This window comes from Archocentrus centrarchus, chromosome 4, assembly GCF_007364275.1.
Source record: "Archocentrus centrarchus isolate MPI-CPG fArcCen1 chromosome 4, fArcCen1, whole genome shotgun sequence".
In the NCBI taxonomy this organism is placed as follows: Eukaryota; Metazoa; Chordata; class Actinopteri; order Cichliformes; family Cichlidae; genus Archocentrus; species Archocentrus centrarchus.
In genome coordinates this window covers 15,242,398-15,264,219 of record NC_044349.1, presented here as the reverse complement: position 1 = coordinate 15,264,219, position 21,822 = coordinate 15,242,398, and the positions used below count along the sequence as shown (strand labels likewise).

Here is a 21,822-nt window from a genome sequence, read left to right as displayed (position 1 = left end):
ATATCCCTGAATTTCCCTAGAAAGTTGCCGTGTCTGTGATGTAGGTGTGACCACCGGGCGTCGTCGCTACAGCTGATTGGTGACTTGCGGCTACGTCCGCATGGCAACCGCGAGCTGTGTACAAGAAATGAGGTAGAAGAAAGGAGCTTTTTGGCAACGCTGAGAGGGATTTCAGCATTCAAATACACCCTCCTCTCCTCTTCTTCGTAGCCGTCGCTGCATCTGGATACTGCGGGCGGAGTGGAGCCGCTTTATTGCTGCGTGCCGTATGCGCAGACTGACTGAAAGGTGAGGAGTTGGCAGTGTTTCAAGGCGGTGTTTTAGCAGTGCGCTGTAGTCTAGCACTGTGTGTTCACACTTAGGGAGAAAATGATTGACGTGGCTGCCTTCTGCTGACCTGCATCTGTGTCCAGTAAGCGGCTCGGGGTGTTAGTAGTCGCTATCGGCTGCCATGCTCAAATAAACAAGGTGTGTCTGAGGACAGATAAAGTGCAGAGGCTGTCAGGTTTGGGCCGCAGACCTGCTGCCACATCCTGGCCCGGAGCTGGATGGATGTTGTGTCTGTGTGCGGAGCGAACAGGGCGGTGTCACAGGCTGCTTTCCCAGCCTCTTTATGCGCTTACTTAAATGCAGGGCGAGTGCACCATACATACTGTAATGAAGACCCCTCCATGTCTTTGCTACACAGTAACTGCTTGTTTGATGTTGCGGTGATTAACCATTTAAATACCCACCCTTTGGAACTGCATCCCTTGATTCTTCCAGTATTAGAACTATGAACGATTTAGGAATATTATGGATAAGTGCAATAATGTCACATGCCTTTTATAGCATACAGTAGCCCCTACCAATAGGGATGTCACAGCAAGCTACAGTTTGGTGATCAAGGTAAAAGCTGCCAAAGTGTACTATGAATTTAATTGAACCTTCACAATGTGCATACAAGTAAACACTTCAGATAGCTATAATAAAAACTGTAATTGAATTATATAGTGTTTGCCTAGTGTGCGCCAAGTACAAAAATATGCATTTGAAAACTCCAGCTTTCTAGAAATCATTACTTTTTTATTTAAAAAGGGGGAAGGTTAAAGTTCTCCAGAGGACTCCAAGTGTGACATTTATATTTGGGAGCTGTTTTTGTGAACCTACAACATGCAGGAGATCTCTGCTAGTTAAAGAGGGCCTCCCTTAGACTGCAAAAACAAATCCATCATAAAGAGCAGGAATATTAAGAACAGCCACATAAATAGTTTGGTACATTCTGAGAACAATAGTGGAGCATGATCACAGGATCCTTTCTATGTTTCTTTTTCTTTTTTTTAATCACACACCAAGTGCAGAACACAGGAGGTAGGTATATCATTATCCAAGTTTACCATAAAGAGGAGACTTAAGAGCAAACACAGAGAGTTTACCATAAAGTGCAAACTAATGATCAACCTCAAGAAGTAAGAAAAAAAAAAGCCAAGAAACTGGAACAGCATTGCGATCTTGAAATTAGAATATGCATATACAAAGAAAAAACTGTGGAGAAGGTTTGAAATGGCTGAAATATGTAACATGACCTGTGAACCACGGTAGAGACAGTGTGATAAATACACATGCGTTGCTTCCACTGGCACTGAGTCATTGAATCATAAAGTGAGAGAAGACATAAGCAGACAGGTGAATTCTGAAGTATCATGTCTTCTCATTGTCTGCAAAATGCAGCAAAGCTGATGGGACAGCTTCACTGTACAGATGGACAGTGGCCTAAATTTTTCTCCAAAAGCAACCCAGGAGTTTTGGGAGGTAAAGAAATAGAATATTCTGCAGTGGCCAGTTCAATTACCTGAGCTTTATCCTTTCAAGCATGAATTTCACTTGGTGAAAACAAACCCAGAAAGGCACACGAACAAACAGCAGCTGATTAGAGTTGCTGAGCACTAGTTGGCTGCTTTGCCTTCACTCTGCAGTCCAACTCATCCCAAACCGTCTCAATTGGGTTTAGATAAGGTGATTGTGGATGCAACACTCCATCAACCACTTTCTTGGTCAGATAGCTCTTACATAACCTGGAGGTGTGTTTGGGGTCATTGTCCTGTTGAAAAACAAATGATCGTCCCTATAAGGGCAAACCAGATGGGATGGCATGTCACTGCAGAATGTTGTGGTAACCATGCTGATTAAGTGTGCCTTGGATTTTGAATAAATTGCCAACAGTGTCAACAGCAAAGCACCCCCGTACCATCACACTTCCTGCTCCATACTTCATGGTGGGAACTTCACATGCAGGAACCGTCCGCTCACCTTTTCTGTGTCTTACAAAGACATGGCGTTGGAACCAAAGATCTCAAATTTGGACTCATCAGACCAAAGGACAGATGTCCATTCTTTGCATTCCTTGACCCAAGCCATTCTCTTCCTCTTGTTGTTCTTCCTTAGAAGTGGCTTCTTTGCAGCAATTTGACCATAAAGTCCAGATTTACGCAGTCTTCTCTGAACAGTTGATGCTGCTACTGGAACTCTGTAAAGCATTTAGGTGGGTTCTTATCTGGGGTGCTGTTAACTTGCCGTTTGTGAGGCTGCTAACTTTGATGAACTTATCCTGTGCAGCAGAAGTAACTCTTGGTCTGCCTTTCCTGGGGTGGTCCTGATGAGAGCCAGTTTCATCATAACGTTTGATGGTCTTTGCAACTGACCTTGAGGATACTTTCAAAGCTCTTGAAATGTGTCAGATTGACTGGCCTTCATTTCTTAAAGTAAAGATGGACTCTTGTTTTTCTTTACTTAGTTGAGTAGTTCTTGCCATAATATGGATTAGAACATTACTCAAATAGGGCTATTTCCAGTATACCAGCTTTACCTCTTCACAACACAACTGATGGTCTCAAACATATTACAGCTGTTAACTGAAAGCCATTCCAGTTGATACCTCATAAAACTGAGAAAATGCCAAGATGTGCAAAGCTGTCATCTAAACAAGAGGTGCCTACTTTCAAGAATATAAAATTAAAACATATTCTGGTTTGTTAAACACTTTTTTGTTTATGCCATATGTATTTCTTCATAGTTTGAATGACTTTAATATTGATTTACAATGAAGACTATTTTTAATTAATGAAAAACCACAGAATTAAAAGATTTATCCATCCATCCATCCATCCATCCATCCATCCATCCATCCATCCATCCATCCATCCATCCATCCATCCATCCATCCATCCATCCAATTAGCTTCTAGAATTCAATTCAATTTTTATTTATATAGCGCCAAATCACAACAAACTGTCGCCTCAAGGCGCTTTGTATTGTGGGTAAAGTCCCTACAATAATACAGAGAAAACCCAACAGTCAAAACGACCCCCTATGAGCAAGCACTTGGCGACAGTGGAAAGGAAAAACTCCCTTTTAACAGGAAGAAACCTCCAGCAGAACCAGGCTCAGGGAGGGGCAGTCATCTGCCGCGACCGGTTGGGCTGAGGGGAGAGAAAGACATGCTGTGGAAGAGAGCCAGAGATTAATATCAATTAATGATTAAATGCAGAGTGGAGTATAAACAAAGTAAATAAGGTGAATGAGAAACAGTGCATTATGTGTACCCCCCAGCAGCCTAGGCCTATAGCAGCATAACTAAGGGATGGTTCAGGGTCACCTGATCCAGCCCTAACTATAAGCTTTATCATAAAGGAAAGTTTTAAGCCTAATCTTAAAAATAGAGAGGGTGTCTGTCTCCCGAATCCAAGCTGGAAGCTGGTTCCACAGAAGAGGCGCCTGAAAGCTGAAGGCTCTGCCTCCCATTCTACTCTTAAGTATCCTAGGAACCACAAGTAAGCCAGCAGTCTGAGAGCGAAGTGCTCTGTTGGGGTGATATGGTACTATGAGGTCTTTGAGATAAGATGGTGCCTGATTATTCAAGACCTTGTATGTGAGGAGAAGAATTTTAAATTCTATTCTAGATTTAACAGGGAGCCAATAAAGAGAAGCCAATATGGGAGAAATATGCTCTCTCTTTCTAGTCCCTGTCAGTACTCTAGCTGCAGCATTTTGGATCAGCTGAAGGCTTTTCAGAAAGCTTTTAGGGCAGCCTGATAATAATGAATTACAATAATCCAGCCTAGAAGTAATAAATGCATGAATGAGCTTTTCAGCATCACTCTGAGAAAGGATGTTTCTAATTTTAGAAATATCGCGCAAATGCAAAAAAGCGGTCCTACATATTTGTTTAATATGTGCATTGAAGGACATATCCTGGTCAAAAATGACTCCAAGATTTCTCACAGTGTTACTGGAGGCCAAAGTAATGCCATCCAGAGTAAGTATCTGGTTAGACACCATGTTTCTAAGATTTGTGGGGCCGAGAACAAGAATTTCAGTTTTATCTGAATTTAGAAGCAGGAAATTAGAGGTCATCCAGGCCTTAATATCTTTAAGACATTCCTGCAGTTTAACTAATTGATGTGTGTCATCTGGCTTCATTGATAGGTAAAGCTGAGTATCATCTGCATAACAATGAAAATTGATGCAGTGCTTTCTAATAATACTGCCTAAGGGAAGCATGTATAATGTAAATAAAATTGGTCCTAGCACAGAATCCTGTGGAACTCCATAATTAACCTTAGTATGTGAAGAAGACTCCCCATTTACATGAAGGTAGAACACCACTCAGACAGCCAGCGATTCAAGGAGAACATGCGGCTAAACATGTCGCTCCTGGTCTGATTGGGGAGGGGCCCAGAGAAAACTACAGAGTCCGACATCGTTTTTGCAAAGTTACACACCGAGTCAATATTAATTTTAGTGACCTCCGATTGGCGTAACCGGGTGTCATTACTGCCGACGTGAATAACGATCTTACCAAATCTACGATTAGCCTTAGCCAGCAGTTTCAAATTTCCATGAATTAACCCTGAGAGTTTGCAGTTCAGCTGCATCTTGATTCTTTCATTTCAGAACTGTTTTGTTTGCGAATGCATCCAAAATTATAAAAAATTGTGTCACTGTGCAAAAATTCCTGGACCTCTTTCTCTGTTTTTTGCAGCCAGCTGTAAGCTGCCTCCAAAAGATCAGCAATCATGACAGCAGAGGAGACGATCAACATTAAGGAGGCTGAGGTGATCAAACTGATCCTGGACTTCCTTAGCTCCAGGAAGCTGCACATTAGCATGCTGGCCTTGGAGAAGGAAAGCGGTGTTATCAATGGACTGTACTCTGATGACATGCTTTTCCTCAGGTACGTACTTGTATGGCACGACTGTGATGGAGAGAAGGTTTTCAAAGGATTCTTAAATTGTTCATTTGTTGTTTTCCCCAGGCAACTGATTCTGGATGGCCAGTGGGAGGAGGTGATGCAGTTCATTCAACCATTAGAAGGAATGGATAAGTTTGATAAGAAAAGGTGAGCGATGTTATATGCGATTGTCATCTAATTGTTTTAAATGAGCTCTTTTCTGTGAATAAGTGAAGACACGTTTAAGGAGCAGAGTGTTTTGATTTGGATTTTTGAGTTAGAGCTGTCTATTCTTCAAATATTACATAGTGTACAGTAGAGATGATGTGTCCTCTCACTTTGTCCAGACTGGTTTGGCCAATAAAGCAGAAGTCTGGTAGCATTATGAACTGAACTAGGTCATGTCCCAGTACTGTAGTGGTATGATCATGTTGTATTGCTGACGTCCATTGTTTCATACCAGTATCCAGCCATGCTGTTTAAAAGTAGAACATTTTTAAGCACATTTCGTGACATCCGTGCTTGTGGTTCCAGGTTTCGCTACATCATATTTAAGCAGAAGTTTCTGGAAGCTTTGTGTGTTAATAATGCCATGTCAGCTGCTGAAGACCCTCTCAATGTATGTACATTTTTATATATATGTATATTTTTTCATCCTTCCATTTTTGTCCGCTTATCCTTAAAAATATATATATATAGTAGTGTATACATTGTAGTGTTCAACTTGAAGAAATTCTGATTTACTAGTTAAACAACAGTTTCTTTCTATGCTTTGCAATTTTGGAAGAAGCTTACTTTTCCAGCGTGAACAAGCTTATAGAAAACAGACTGTGGCAGGCCACATAAGCTCTCTACTTAACCACAGATAAGTAAAATTGGCAGGTGGGTTGGTATCTTCTTAAGCTGGTAAAAAGCCAGTTTCACAGCAGGTTTTACTCACTGCCATCCTATTGTATGATAATCTGCATTTTTATTGAACAGCTAATGTCATCCTTTATCAGCAAAATACAAGTGGGCTGTTATTATTAAGCACACCAGAATATAATCACTCACTGGCCTTCCTAATTTTTCTGCTTCTACAGCTGGAGATCACCATGCAAGAGGCAGTCAAGTGTCTCCACAGTCTAGAGGAGTTCTGCCCGACCAAGGAGGACTACAGCAAGCTGTGTCTCCTCCTCACCCTGCCACGCCTCACCCATCACGCAGAGTTCAAAGACTGGAACCCGAGCACAGCACGAGTCCATTGCTTTGAAGAGGCCTGTGCGATGGTAGCCGAGTTCATCCCTGCAGACAGAAAGCTGAGTGAGGCAGGCTTCAGGGCTAGTGGGAACCGCCTCTTCCAGCTGCTTATCAAGGGGATCCTTTATGAGTGTTGTGTAGAGTTCTGTCAGGTAATCTTGTGCACTGTTAGTGAAAAGTGTGACAATTATACTTAAGTGGCTGTTAAAAGGCTCAAACCTAATGCTACCTCTCCAAACCTGTAGAGATGCTCAAAGCCATTGAACAGGGTTTTATTGCAAGGTAACCCATTGCTTGCCTATACAAAACCCCGTCTGGTTTTAGCACATTTATGTCTCAGAAAGTTTACAGAACAAGTTTTAAACAATAAGTGTGATTGGACTTTTCTGTTTTGTAGAGTAAAGCAACAGGGGAGGAGATCACAGAGGGTGAGGTTCTGCTTGGCGTGGATTTGCTGTGCGGGAACGGCTGTGATGAGCTGGATTTGTCGCTACTCTCCTGGCTGCAGAATCTCTCCCCAGGTGCCTTCACCTGCGCCTTCCAGCAGAAGACCCTCAACATCCACGTGGACCGGTTGGTGAAGCCCAGCAAAGCCGGCCACGCCGACCTCCTCACCCCATTAATCAACCGTCTGTCACCATGTCCTACCTCACCCTTTCGTCAGAGACCTCATTCGGCCGACACCTACATGTCCAGATCCCTCAACCCGGCTCTGGACGGCCTGTCGCACGGTCTGGCAGCCCAGGACAAGAGAGGCCTGGAGGCAAACATGAAGTTCGCTCTCAGTCGGAGCCTCGTGGAGAATAATGTGCATCAGCAGGATGATTCACCTGAGAGGTAAGACCAAGCAAACTGGAAAGGAATATTTTCTACATGATCTTGGGAGTAAATAATAAATCATATTTTGCCATACAAACACTTACCTTTTTTATGCTGTCAAAAATTTTCCCCCTTATTCAGCATTCTAATTAAAAATAAATATATAATCAAATATGTCTGTGTAGATTCTAAGTCATCCAGGCCATGGTAGTCTCAAGAGCTTGAAAAAAAGGCAACAGGACTTCCTTAATGTTTTAAGACATTTCACCTCTTTTCCAAGAGGCTTCTTTAATTCTAAAACCAAGAGTCCCCTATGAGCCAAAGTATGGAAATGAGCCACGCCTTTGTTTTTTTCACACATTATCTTATATGATGATGATGATGCACATGAATAATAATGGATCAGCAACCACATCCAAAGAGGACACCTTTGGTTCTAAAACCAAAAGGTGGAGAGTCCCAGGTATTTAAACCCTTGTGGGGACTCCCCACCTTTTTGGTTTTAGAACCAAAGAAGCCTCCTGAATAAGAGGCGAAATGTGAAAAATTAAAAAAACACAGAAGCCCAGTCGCCTTTTTTTTTCATGCTCTCGAGACTATACAATTGAATCCAACTCATAAACCCCAGACTAAAAATGCCCCTTGACCTTTTTTGCAAAGCTTAATTATTTAAATCCTCACTAATCCTTAATTACAAACAACTAATCGCTCAGGGTATTATGTAAAACCTCCTCTTTATTTTAAATCCCTCTACTGTATATTATTACATATTTTTCAGATATATTTGGGATAGGCTCCAGCCCTGCCTCTACCATGAATTGGATCATGGATAGGATTGATTTTGTTTCCATATTTTTCATGTTGGTCAGTTTTTACATGAGGTTCTTATGAAAAAATACAGCAGCAGTACTCATAATGTATACTGTATGCAATACAGCTTTCTTTTCTAAAGCTTTCTTTGTCTGTTTCTGTAGCATGTCCATTTGCAACTTCAAGTATCAAATCCAATATTAAATCTTGTTGTATTCTTCTTTCTATAGCACCATTAATTCCATAATACCCGCTTTAACTCAGATGCTCCACCTCCTCTGTCAACAGTGCTGCACCAAAGTGTTAAATATAATCTAAATTCAGCATAAACCCTTTCACCTCATAATTGAAAACCATAGCACTGATCTTTATCAGAAAGATATGTTTCCTTTCCTTGGCCATAATGGCTCATTTATCTGTTCTCCGGATTTTGTGACCAGGCCAGGACCTCACATGGTCATGTAGTTCATCTGTCATCATGGAATTCATTTGCCAGTCAGTTTTCTACTGTGGATTGATAACAGGGGGCAGAACTGTTAATTTGTAGCCCTCTGTTTGATTTCTGAAAGTACTGAGGAGGTAAGGTGGGCTGGTTAAAGTCTAACAGGCTGTTACAAGTTTGCTTTACGAGGTGTCTGCAAATCAATTATCGCTGCTCTAAGGTACAGACAGGATGCTGTCAGATTCTGTCTGGCCCCACCTGCTGGATGCAATTAAGCTGCACAGGTAGGCACAAAGTGAGATCACAAAATGAACCAGTGTTCATGTGATATGCACCTATATGAGGTTATAGTTAGTGCATTATGCTAAACAGCAGAAATATTATTATAGATGGCAAATCTAGAATAATTTTTAATCTCATGTTAATTAAGTTCCAAGGGTTTTTTTTTTCATTTGGCCTTGTTACTGTTTGTGTAACCCTTATAGACAAAATGTATTTCCCACATTGTGTCATCGTTAAAATTAAATAAACTTGACACATCTAACTAACTTTAGGAAGCACCCACAAGGCCTGGATGGACCAAATACCACACGCACGCCTCTGACTCCTGGAAAAGATGGTGGGCCACCCTGCAGCACAGAAAAACACGAGGTATGAGCTGCAGACCTGTGTTTAAAGGTGAAAGTGAATGAATGCCAAGCTTCACCTTCTGGTGCTCAGACTGAAGTAGTTTCATGAATGTTATGAAGAAAAAGCCACAGTTATCTATCTGGTCACTTAAGTGAAAGTCAAAGAAAGCTTTTCGGTCTAGAGTCAAAGATATAGAATTAATTTCCCCTGAACCCCTGAACTGCCTGGTCTCAGTGTCTTTATTGCATTATAAATCCTGCCTGAATTCTATACTACACCTCCACATAGGGCATTTGCACCTTGCTGCCCCCGTCCCAGTGTAGCAGGGTGGAGCTCATGGACACTGAAAACACATAATCTGCTTTGATATGCGGCTACATCCAGGATGGCCTCCTGCTTTCATCATCGCTCATCTTTATTCATCCCAAGTCTCATCTAGGGGAGCAGAGTACTTTAAGATTATATCATTTTGTGTGTGCGAGTGTACGTGTGTGAAAAGTGTTGAGAGGCATGAAGGATAATATACTGTAGACTCAATGCGATGAGTTCCTTGAAAACTTTTTTATGGGATGGATGATGGAGGACAAGGCCTTGGGAGTTGAAGCGCTGTCAGTAGTGGCTCCGGGAATGAGTTTGTCTGTTATAATTGTGTGTGTGTGTGTGTGTGTGTGTGTGTGTGTGTGTGTGTGTGTGTGTGTGTGTGTGTGTGTGTGTGTGTGTGTGTGTGTGTGTGTGTGTGTTCTTCCAAGATTTGAAGGGTTTGTTTTGGTAAAATCAAAAATACTGTTTCAGGGATTTCTACATTTTCTGTAATAACAGGGCAACAGATTAAATGTTTGTTTTTTTTTTGGCTCATACCTGGTACTCGTCTCCTTGTGTGTGCCCAGCGTCGTGACTCCACAGAGCACATCCAGGAGTATTACAGGCAACGGCTCCGCGTGCAGCAACATCTGGAACAGAAGCAGCAGCAGAAGCAGCTTTACCAGCAGATGCTGCTGGAAGGAGGAGTGAAGCCGCAGGATGGAGCCCAGCACAACCTCACTGAAACATTCCTCAGCAGGTGAGGAAGTCGTACTTAAAAGATTTAGTGTCAGTGAGGAGGGGAAACACAATTTGGGTGCAATGAGAGATTTTGTCTTTGTCTAGATCCATCCAGAAGTTGGAGGAGATGAATGTGGGCATCGACCACTGTGGAGATGAAATGATGGCACATCTGGGCCAGCAGTGGAACGGGCCGACGGGGAACAACAGCACATCTAGCCCCAGGATGTCTCACACGCGTCACACACCGGATAAAGGGCCGCCGAGGGACAAGCCAGGTGGGGTGAGCAGCAGCACTCCGGTAAGCACCGGGAGCCATAGCTTGCCTTTGCTCAGCGAGTCCCCGGTTCCTGCCACTAAACGGTAAGAGCCTGCTGTTATCGTCACCAAAACATTCACCTCTTAGAAGTCTCACGTTTTGCTGGTGTGTACGCCGTGATTCTAGTGAGCTGTCAGCTGCTAATTAACTGAAATGTATCATGTTGATTTCATGTTGCTCTGAGAAAAGAATAAATTATTCCTGTGTTGCTCTAAAATAAATGCACTTTCCCTTACAGCCAGCATTTACTAATTATGATAAAGTATTTGAAACATTGTGTCACTCAGCGCTCTTACTGATGGAAACCAAATGACATGATTCTGTGTGTATATGTTGAAGAATCGCAGCATCTGGTCCCACAGTCCAGGAAGATTCTGGATGCCCCGGAACACGAAGCACACACGAGGTATATAAGCACACTTCCAGGTCCAGTAAACCTCTGTTGGTATTTTACTTAAATAGTTTGACACTACCTGTTGTTCCACATGATCTGGTTAAAATAAATGCGAAAACATCTGTAAACTTGATGACACTCTTAGGATTATTTTTCCTCTTCTTGCGCAGCCAGCAAAGTCCAAAACACAGTTTGTTAAGGTGAGCCAGCTCGAGGACACACAGGCAGTGCGTGCGGTGGCCTTCCACCCCTCTGGTGCACTGTATGCTGTCGGCTCCAACTCCAAAACCCTGAGAGTCTGTGCCTACCCGGAAACACTAACCACCAGGTAGGAGCAACTCACAGGCACTTACAAGTCCACACTATGAGTTTTTTTTTTTTACAAGGTTTGCATGTAATAGTATAATAGATGATGGCCAGCAAATACTGGAATTATTGCAAATGTCCACACAGATATAATGGAATTTTTTTTTGTATGTTTTGAGCAATTTTGATGAGTTAAACAGCTTATTTCCTTTTCTTGTGTTTGCCTAAAAAAATGTTTGCATTACACAGCTGACTGCTTTGGAGTGCAAGTGTTTGAGAATAAAGGAAAAAATAGTTTTTTTTTAATTTTTTTTTTATGAGATGTAATTCAATTCAACTTTATTTATATATTGCTAAATCACAACAACAGTCGCCTCAAGGTGCTTTATATTGTAAGGAAAAGACCCTACAATAATAGAGCGAAAACACCAACAGTCTGACCCAAATGAGAGTGCACTGTGCGAGAGTGGGAAGGAATAACCTCTTTTTAACAGGAAGACTGGAAGAAACCTCTGGCAGAACCAGGCTCAGGGAGGGGCAGCCATCTGCTGTGACTGGTTGAGGGTGAGGGGAGGGAGACAGGATTTATTTTTCATCAAAATTAAAATTAAAGTTCACACATGGAAAAAGTCCAGATTATGTAAATTCAAGCAACTTTTTTTTTTTTTCTAAAAGGTAGATTTTTGAAGTTATGCCATCCTAGTTTCACAATTTGGTCCCCCCCCCATCTGTGTCTATAATGTGTTTGTTTCTTTAGCGGTTCTGGAGCAGTGAAGCAACCGGCTGTGCGCTTCAGACGAAACAAACATCACAAGGGCTCAATCTACTGTGTAGCCTGGAGCCACTGTGGACAGCTGTTGGCCACTGGCTCCAATGATAAATATGTCAAAGTCTTGCCTTTTAATGCAGACACCTGCAATGCCACAGGTACACGCAATAAGTCATAAATCAGCAAAATAATTTTAAGCTGAAGCAGAAAACTTATTGTGTTTCTTCTGTTACTAAGCTGCTTGGAAACATCTGTATTTCCACACAAACATTTTCCTCTGATTCAGGCCCAGACCTGGAGTTCAGCATGCATGATGGTACCATTAGGGATCTGGCCTTTATGGAAGGTCCTGAAAGTGGAGGATCTATCTTGATCAGTGCTGGAGCTGGGGACTGCAACATCTACACTACTGACTGTCAGAGAGGACAGGGCCTTCACGCCTTGAGTGGACACACCGGTACATCGGCTCTTTATCTGCAGCTGACAGACAGTTTTGAGCAAACTCTGGGTCGGGGTTCTCAAGGTGCTACTGTACTCTACTATGTTACTGTAGCCTTGACACTTATGTTGGCTCCCAATCACGAAAAACTTTGAGAACTCCTGCTCTAGATTCTTTGAAATACACTTGCTAGTAATTAAGTTTACCAGCATGGGTCTTTAATTGGAGATTTAAAAACTACCTGTCCTAAACATGAATCCAAAGAGCTGTTAAGTACAAACTTTTAATTCAGAGTTGTTAAAAAGACATAAAAAGGGCTGTCGTAAACACAACTCATTGTGTATTGTTTGAACAGGTCACATCCTGACTCTGTACACATGGGGAGGGTGGATGATTGCCTCAGGCTCACAGGACAAAACCGTTCGCTTTTGGGACCTGCGGGTTCCCAGCTGTGTTCGGGTGGTGGGCACAACTTTGCATGGCACAGGTGAGTCATATATCGTGACTGAAACTACATATGGTTTGTACCACACTGCTACAGGTCAGAGTAGTTTTACAGGAAGACACAAAGAGTTTTATGAAGAGCACAATGCCCATAAAATAGAGGTGGGGAAAAAAAGAAAAAGTAAAGGCAGACATCCACTGATGCTTCAAGTAATTCAAAAATATTTTAAAGGTACAGTAAGTAATTTTTTAGGTTATTTAATAGGAAAAAAAAGTGCCATAAATCCCATAAATAAACATTGTTTGGTGTGCAGTTACATATTTCAACAAACTGATGCATTGTCATGAACTTAGAATTAATCCATTAAAAATCCAATTGTGGAAACCGCCTTGTTGCCCCGCCATCTTGAATAGAGTGGCAGAGATGGACATCACCGTTCTGCCTAATTGCATTTTAAATTGTAAATGTATATTTTCACCATCTCTTTCTCATTCTGTCTCCTCCTTCTCTTCATCTGCCTCCTTCACCACTGCTCCTCACCTCAGGGCTCATCTCCTGGACTGAAGTCAGGGCTGTAACTCACAAAAACATGCATAAACATGTTTATTCCCAATATTGTCACAGTTATTTATTGTCTGCAGATTATACATTGATATTTATAAGACCTTCTGTCTTATAAACAGTTTGATTATATTCTCACATTGCATGAGAGTTTATTTGCTAAGTGTGTGAGTCAAACATTGTTAGATCCACTTCACTAACAGCGACAAAAACAACACTTACCGACAGAAAAGTTCATGATATCCTCAACAGCTCACCTCAGTATCACTGTCATGGGACAGAAGTGAGCTTCTCTTATTTATTGACTGGTATTGGACTCCTTTCACAAAGTTTTACAGCCTTGTCCAGAGTAAATAGATGTGGACAGCTGAGGTAAACAGCAGACTGACAGCCTACACTCTCACTACAGATGAACGTTGGCCAGAGTTTGTCCTGCAACGGCCACTGTAGCTAGCATTACGTACTTGGGAGAAAGAAAACAGAATTCAGTGGCTTGAGTCTGCAATCTACTAACATCCAGTGGTCATATTTTGCACACTGGACCTTTAAGTGTTGTAAATAAGTAAATATTTATAAATTTGGCACTTTATTTGTAGAATTTTCCCTGGAATCTCTATGAGTTTTATATGGTTTTGTTGACTAAATCTAGACAAAAATGAAAATTTAAGTCAGATTTTTGTATTTCTAACATTTATTCTGTAAACATTTTGTTGCTTCACCTGTCAGCTCGCCTAAAACAGAGTCCTTATTCTTATATGATACAAAAGACTCTCCACAGACTGTCCTCAATAACCCAGTTACTGAATCTGCAGAAACTCAGGCCTTTCTTGTCATGTTTGCTCTCCTAGCATTAGCATTGCTTCAGCTATCTCATCTCTCCACTTGGAGCAGCAAATCATTCAGATGATGATTAAATCAGTTGTTCAATAAAATCTTGTTTGCTGTCTGAGTTAATAGCTGTCTGATAGTGACATGAAGGACACCTGTTCTGTGCTAGCAGTTTATCTACATGTTTATCAGCTGTCTTATTGCTGCCTCTTATGAAACTCTTATTAACTTGAACAAGTAGCAAATAAAACCATAATCAGGTGCTGCAAGTCAGTAAAGTAAAACAATAAAACAGCAAGTCTTTATCATTATAGTTGATTATTAGTTGATGACAAATGCAAAACTTTTCATCACTGCAAACTCTGCAAATGAACACTGGATGCATATCTGCACAAAAATGATTACCTTCTCCATGCCTGCATACGAGCTTTAGGCTCTCACTGAGAGAAACTACTCCCTGCTTCTTTTTGTTTCAGTACTTTTTAAGCTGCATCCAACAACATAACCTTTCTTTCTTACAACTGTGCTCACTCAGGAAGTGCAGTTGCTTCAGTGGCAGTGGATCCCAGCGGCCGCCTGCTCGCCACCGGTCAGGAAGACAGCACCTGCATGTTGTATGACATTAGAGGAGGTCGCATAGTCCAGACGTATCGCCCCCACAGCAGCGACATACGCTCTGTGCGCTTCTCACCCGGAGCCCATCATCTTCTCACTGGTTCCTATGACAACAGGATCATAATCAGTGACCTTCAAGGTAGCGGTGTCCAGACAGAATGCATGCTACACACAAGGGTTTAAATGAGACTGCTTGAATTTAAAAACCCATTTTTGAAAAGCTTTAACTTGTGTTTGTAAGCTAGCCCCGTGTGATATTTTACCCTTCTCTGACCCCAGGTGACCTAACAAAGCCCCTCCCTCAGATAGCGGCAGGGGAGCACTGGGACAAGGTGATCCAGTGTAGGTGGCACCCGCACGATCGGACCTTTCTCTCCTCGTCTGCAGATCGAACTGTCGTCCTCTGGGCTCCGGGCCCCTGAGATTTGGAGAAGCAGCGAGCACAAGAGCACAGTGTCCACACATATCACAGCGTGCAATGGCCGACTGCTGCGAGGTGTTATGGAGTGCACACATGCATATCGTGAAGATCAACCTGTTTATATGTCAGTGAGTTTAAAGATAAGTGTACGTGTGTGTGTGTGTGTGTGTGTGTGTGTGCGTGTGTGCATGTGTAGTAGGGTGGCAGGTGTGTTTTTGAGCCAGAAAAGCCGGTCACTTTAAATAGGACAGTTTATAAGTGTGCGTGTGCGTGTGCGTGCATGCACGCACAAAGGAATCTCTGTTATGTCTCTGGGTTTGTGCCAGTGTGTGCTCAAGTAAACATGGATTTCTGGAAATCTGTATTTGGCTTTGTAGTGTGAATAAAATTTAAGGGAAAATAATATTTTGGAAAGGCCACAAAAAGAAGGAAAAAGCATAATCTCAGGTTTCCATTTGGAATCCATGTGAGGTCGAATTCTTAAATATACATAAAATGTCTGTGTGTGTTCGCTTAATACCTTTCTGCTTGTGGCTTTTGTAAGTTGAGCAAAGATTAAATGGCACATGCGGTGTAAGAGTATGGAGGTGGTTAATGCAAGCATATTTTGAAAAACTTTTTTAGCTCTTCTCACAATGTCCAAGTAAGTGCACTCAAAACATGAAAGTAAATTAAGGAAGTTTGGTGTAACGTGACATCAAGCATTTTAACGGAGCGATTCATTTTATAATTTCAACAGGAAGCAGCAACAGAACTCCCTGTTCAGGGAAGAAGCCACTTTTGGTTATGCATATCATAATGTGCCTTTTTGTAACTGTTGTATAGATTTTTGGATGTCTGGATTGATTGACAGATTTATTTTTTCATTTGCAGCTTTATTTTGGTATTTTACCACGTGCTTTGTCAGCTGCAAGTTCACATCTCTGCACCCATCAGCATCACTTACATGTATAAAACAGTTTTTTTAGTCATTTACATAAAGGATCAAAATAGAGTATCGTTAGGCCGTGCCAGAAAGTTTAGGGATTCATTAGCAAACCTTAAAAAACACTGAATGTAGACAGCCGTGAGAGTCTACAACATCCGTCTTTTATACAAAAATGAGAGAGAAGATGTCAGCAGACTAATGTCAAAACAATGGTAATGATGCACTTTAAAAAGATGCTTCAGGACTGCACAGTGTGAAATGGCAATGTTGTTGACTTCTTTAACTTTTAGCTTCTGTTTTACTGAGTAACTGTAAAGACCTGGTGCATGTGTGAGACAGAGATGAGTGCGGGGTGAGAGGATGAGGGGTGTAGGTTATCGTATTGTGCATTACATTTGACCTTATCTATGACTCTTGATGGGATATTCAGTGTCACTGTCCACTTGTAATAATATGCACAAATGTGTCACAAGTAAGAGAAGTGCCAAGGGGTCATTAGGGTTCAAACTGTTCAAATAATTAAGTAGTGACTTTCTAACACAAGTTCTTTTAATGGACACTGTGAAACTGACTGACAAAATAAAGATATCAAGTGAAAAAAATGCATGTGTTTTATATTTTACTGTATGCATCGCATACATTTACTGGCCACTCATTAGGTACGCCTCGCTAGTACTGGGTTGGACCCTTTTTTGCCTTCAGAAGTGCTTTAATTCTTTGTTGCATGGGTTCAACAAGGTGCTGGAAACATCCCTTAGAGATGTTGGTCCATATTGACACAATAGCATCACACAGTTGCTGCAGATTTTTCAGCTCAACATCCATGATGTGACTCTCCAGTTCCTCCACATCTCAAAGGTGCTCCACTGGATTGAGATCTGGTGACTGTGGAGGTCAAACTGTTCAAGAAACCTGTTTGACCTGATTCTAGCTTTGAAGATGAGCACACTGCGGTCATAAATAGATGGACATGGTCAGCAAAAATACTCAGGTAGGCTGCATTTAAACAATGCTCAGTTGGTACTAAAGGAGCCAGAAAATATCTCCCACACCATTATGCCACCACTAGCACTCTGAAACATTAGCACAAGGCAGGATGGATCTATGCTTTCATGTTGTTTGTGCCAAAATCTGACCCTACCATCAAAATATTGCAGCAGAAATCACGACCAGGCAACATTTTTTCCAATCATATTTTGTCCAAATTTGGTGATTCCATTTCCTGAGAGGAGTGACATCTGGCGTGGTCTTCTGTGGTTGTAGCCCATCTGTTTTAAGGTTCGACGTGCTGTACGTTCAGGGATGCTCTTCTGCATGCCTCGGTTGCAATGAACGGTTGTTTCATTCAGACAGCTTGAAGCAGTCTGGCCTTTCTCCTCTGACCTCTGGCATCAACAAGACCATTTCACCCACAGAACTGCTGCTCACTGACCCTACCATATTTTCTGCTTTCCTGCCATTCTCTGGTTGTGGGGAAAATCGCCAGTTTCTATGCCACATTCAAAGTCGTTTAAATGCCCAGTTTGAACGTCAGCAGGTCATCTTGACTACGTCTACATGCCTAAATACACTGAGCTGCTGTCATGTGATTGGCTGATTAGATATTGGCATTAACAAGCAGTGGAACCAATATACCTAATGAAATGGCTAGTGAATGTACATCACTGCTTGAAACTGATCTTAGTGCCTGTGCACATAGGCTGGTGCAAAATGAACACAGTTATATGCAAGTGCAGGGGGCACACAAGTTCAACTTTTCCTCTGTTCCTCTGGGCAATTGCCAACATAGGACTGCTAGTGAGTATCCAGCATACTCCTATTGCTGCCGTTGCAGTAGTGTAGTTTTTGGCCTTTGATAGAAGAGAAACTTATACGTTTGCACAGCATGCCACTTCCGATTAACTATTTTTGAGTAAAAGTTGAAAAATGAGGGAAGGAATGATAGGAAGTTTTGCAGCACACAGAGAAAGATCAAGTGCAGGAGTTTAGAGATGCACTGGGGTGATGAAAGGATGGAGGCAACTGCAGAGAAGAGAGCAAGAGAGGGATTTAGCATCACTCACATGCTGCGCTCGATCATTCCCTCTTTTGTGCAGTGGACAATGAGGGCCAGAGGTACGGGGGCTTAAAAAGGATACGCACACAGTTACAGCCAGCAAACCTGGAGAGGGACCAGCCAAATCAGAGGTATCAGTAAAAAAAAAACGAAAAACAAACCTTAACTTAGTGTTTCAGCCAGGAAAGAGCCAGCTTCTTTGAGGCCTTAAAAAGCAAATGGACAAACCTGCTTTTGGTGAACAGCAAGACCTACAAAGATTTAGAAGATAGGAAGTGTCAAAACCAGCGCTTTTTTTCTTCTTCTTTGTTTTTTTTAGCTGGGAAAGGATCTGTACAGCTTACAAACTGGATCTGGGACCCTGATGCTGGTTCAAGTTACTTGTCCGGCACATTTGGGACTCTTTGGATGTTTGGGAATCTGATCATTTTAGAGTTCTGCTGTGAGAAATTCAGGAAAAGTCCATGTGTGGTGTAAATGCGGGTTTACTGGCTGGCTGACAGAGAGCAGCAGTGCTGACAGTTCATTTGCTCAGTAATGGAAGATTAGTTTGTGGTGCACGGAGGGGAATTAGCGATGAACAATAGCTCTGAACTGCCTGTTAGGCAAGCTTATTGTCATACGGCAGTTTGAGTCAAGTGCTTTTTTTTTTTTTTTGGATACGACCAATTTTAGAATCAGATTAAAGGCACGACTCAGTTGCTTATCTGATGTGGTGATGTGAGATTTCATTTTTAAACAGTACATGGCTTTTTTTCATTAAAAGATAATGTCTTAATATTTAAAAAGGAAAATGAGTTTTAAATTGTTTTGAAAGAGATTGCATTCCTTCACATTTTTGCCAGCCATTTGCTGTCTTAGTAGAAATAGATGTAGATGTGTAATGGGCATCTTTAGTTGAAATGGCAGATGAAGAGCTCAGTTTTGTTGCATTTTTATATGATCATCTGGGGATCTCAAGGGTCCAAAGGAGAGAAAATTTAAAGACAAAGCCCCCTCCCAAAATTTAATGACTGTGTGCAGCTGATATTTCACGACATGAATGTTTAAATAATATCCACAAACTCTGAATTATGTACTTTTTCCCACTCTGTCCTCTTTTCCCCGAGCAGCTACTGAATGTTTAGGGGGACAGTCTCTTCCCAGAAGTCTCCACAATGCTGTATACTTTAGCAGGAGGAGGCACACTCTGTGGTGTTGCCGCCCTCGTGCTTCTCATAGTTTCTACAGCAACGGACTTCTGGATGCAGTATCGATACTCTGGTAGCTCGGCCAATCAGGGGCTTTGGAGGTTCTGCATCAACCACAAATGCCATGCCCACACCATAACTGTAGGTGAGTAGCTTACTTCAGAAAGTGGCATTTAGACAAGAGAAATAACAATCATAAATGTAATTGTAACAAAACTGCTTGAATATATGCAGATTTTTTTTACATGGTGCAACAGAGAACAGAGGAGAGGAGAAAAATTAGGTCACCACAGAAAGCTGAAATAAAAGAATGCAATCATTCACTACTAATCAGCTGCCTATTTTTAACAGAACAGTCATGAGGGTTCTGTAGATATCATCAAAATTGTGGCAGGTTTTGTCACTTTAAACATGATTTCTACCTGATACTTAATGATGAGACATGAAGTGCATAATCTGCACATGCATACTCGTCTTTTTCATTTCCAGCTTTCTGGGATGCCACACGGGCCTTCATGCTGCTGGCTGTGCTGAGCTGTTTCGCCGGCGTGGTGCTCGGGCTGAGCGCCTTCACTAATGGCACCAAGAACAGGAGAGTCCGCACAGGTGGCATCGCCCTCGTCCTGTCAGGTAAACAAAGAGTGATTGGATCACAAAATGTGCCCTGCATCAGGCTGTTCTCCCTGTCTTGGGCTTTTCTACAATGGGAGCTAATTTGGGATCACCTCCCGTTGTATAAATCATCCAGAACATTTTATTCGTTCAAACTAATTAAATGAAATTTCTAGTGTTGATTTTTTTCTGTTCTGGGGCAACAGAAAGGGCTCAATGAAGTGTGCAGCTCTTTGTGTCTTCATGTTTTACTCGGTAGGTGTTTTTTGTGTGTGTGTGTGCTCTATTCGCAGGTTTTCTCGCTCTGCTGGCTTTGGCAATTTACACCGGTGTGACTGTTACCTTCTTTGGCAAACGCTTCTTGGACTGGCGCTTTTCCTGGTCCTACATCATAGGCTGGGTTGCCATCATTTTGGCCTTTGCAGCAGGTGTGTTTTTATTTTTGTCATGTTTATAATTACAGCTGCTGTCAGCAGACCGTATTAGAGAGAGGCTTTATTTTTTTCTTTTTTATCAGTAATAAAATCACAGTTTCAGTGTCTGTGTCCAGTATGACACTTTAGTCAAATATCAAACTTGGTGCTCTCTCTGATACAGTAACAAGGCAGCAGCCAAGGGATATATAGGTAAACTAAGCTGCTACTTCTGTTCTTGGCATCTCTTTTATGCAGCCATTTTCTACCTTAGTAACAATCAGTGCTTTTAATAAGCTTTCTTTCTTTTGACAGCAACATTTTTTAAAAAAATATTTATTAAAATTCATATCTGCATGTCATTTCCTTTTAGGCGTGTTTCAGCTCTGCGCCTATCAGCGGACCACTGCAGAACCTGCTCCCTCAAATAACCCGGACAGCTGAACAACATAAACACGCTGCTCAGCTTGCAGACTGTTGCAATGCATGTCACTGCTGCTTGAGTACCTAGAATAGAATAAATAAATATAGATTCATTTCTTGTTTCACTGCAATATCAATTCAACAATCATTTCCCCTCCTCAGCTTTAAGAAACCATACTTTTTGTTTTTGGTGTGTTTTTGTGGTTAATGGCTTTTGAGCTCATGTGACACCATGTGTCACCTAGGGCAGGTCTCACTTGTTACACCACTGATCAATTTTAGAGGCACTTTCACTTTAATATAAATACAGAAACAATCACTGTATGAATTACCGATTTAAAACCAGATGCAAAAGTAGCATTCCAGTGCATTTACAACTTCATTCAACCAGGAAGTGAAAATCTGAAATTAAGAATCTCTTTTGAAGGTTATGTGACAGATTCTCCACTAGATGATGCTCTAAGGCCACATACAAGAGGTATCTAACAGCACTGTTCAAGCAGAGGGACCTTTCTCCTAAAGTTATGTCACTCAGGCTTTCAGTGAATTATGAGGTTTCAGTAAATCTGGATTCTGCCTGTTAGCTACTATATAAATCTCTTAACACTGGATTCTACACACTTACCCTAACTAGCCAGACGTAAGTTACATCAATATCTAAAGGTAAACACATTTAACAGGAAGTACTGTGTTGATTGATACTACCAGGAAAATTAGCTGCTCTTCATATCAAGAGGCTGCATTTAGTGTCAGAATCTTTACAGAAATCTATTCAGCGCATTCTTTTAAGTTTTAATGTTTCCACCACCTAGACACAAGCAGCCATCAGGTTTTGGCTCAATCATGAATAATCTGCATATGAACTAAAGAATCTGTATTTTTCCATGCCCGGGGTTTCCAGTTACTACTCATT

General features: G+C 41.6%; 2 protein-coding genes across 3 annotated transcripts; both read left to right on the top strand.

Moving 5' to 3' along the window:
• Nucleotides 1-106: 106 nt before the first annotated feature.
• Nucleotides 107-16,786, top strand: LOC115778985 (WD repeat-containing protein 47-like). 2 transcript variants are annotated; one of them, XM_030727393.1, is made up of 16 exons: nucleotides 107-288; nucleotides 5,021-5,212; nucleotides 5,294-5,377; nucleotides 5,744-5,828; nucleotides 6,292-6,600; nucleotides 6,846-7,285; nucleotides 9,074-9,170; nucleotides 10,037-10,209; nucleotides 10,296-10,553; nucleotides 10,849-10,915; nucleotides 11,074-11,231; nucleotides 11,967-12,136; nucleotides 12,265-12,435; nucleotides 12,773-12,904; nucleotides 14,787-15,005; nucleotides 15,146-16,786. In XM_030727393.1, the coding sequence occupies exons 2-16, from the start codon at nucleotides 5,055-5,057 to the stop codon at nucleotides 15,286-15,288; spliced, it is 2,664 nt and encodes an 887-aa protein (XP_030583253.1). In that variant the 5' UTR covers nucleotides 107-288; nucleotides 5,021-5,054; the 3' UTR covers nucleotides 15,289-16,786. The 2 variants fall into 2 exon arrangements, with proteins under 2 accessions (XP_030583253.1, XP_030583252.1); XM_030727392.1 differs by having other exon boundaries at nucleotides 12,265-12,501.
• Nucleotides 16,787-18,310: 1,524 nt separating this feature from the next.
• lim2.2 (lens intrinsic membrane protein 2.2) lies at nucleotides 18,311-20,996 on the top strand. Its single transcript, XM_030728101.1, has 5 exons — nucleotides 18,311-18,402; nucleotides 19,384-19,606; nucleotides 19,951-20,091; nucleotides 20,367-20,501; nucleotides 20,860-20,996. The coding sequence occupies exons 2-5, from the start codon at nucleotides 19,429-19,431 to the stop codon at nucleotides 20,928-20,930; spliced, it is 525 nt and encodes a 174-aa protein (XP_030583961.1). The 5' UTR covers nucleotides 18,311-18,402; nucleotides 19,384-19,428; the 3' UTR covers nucleotides 20,931-20,996.
• The last annotated feature ends 826 nt before the right edge of the window (nucleotides 20,997-21,822 follow it).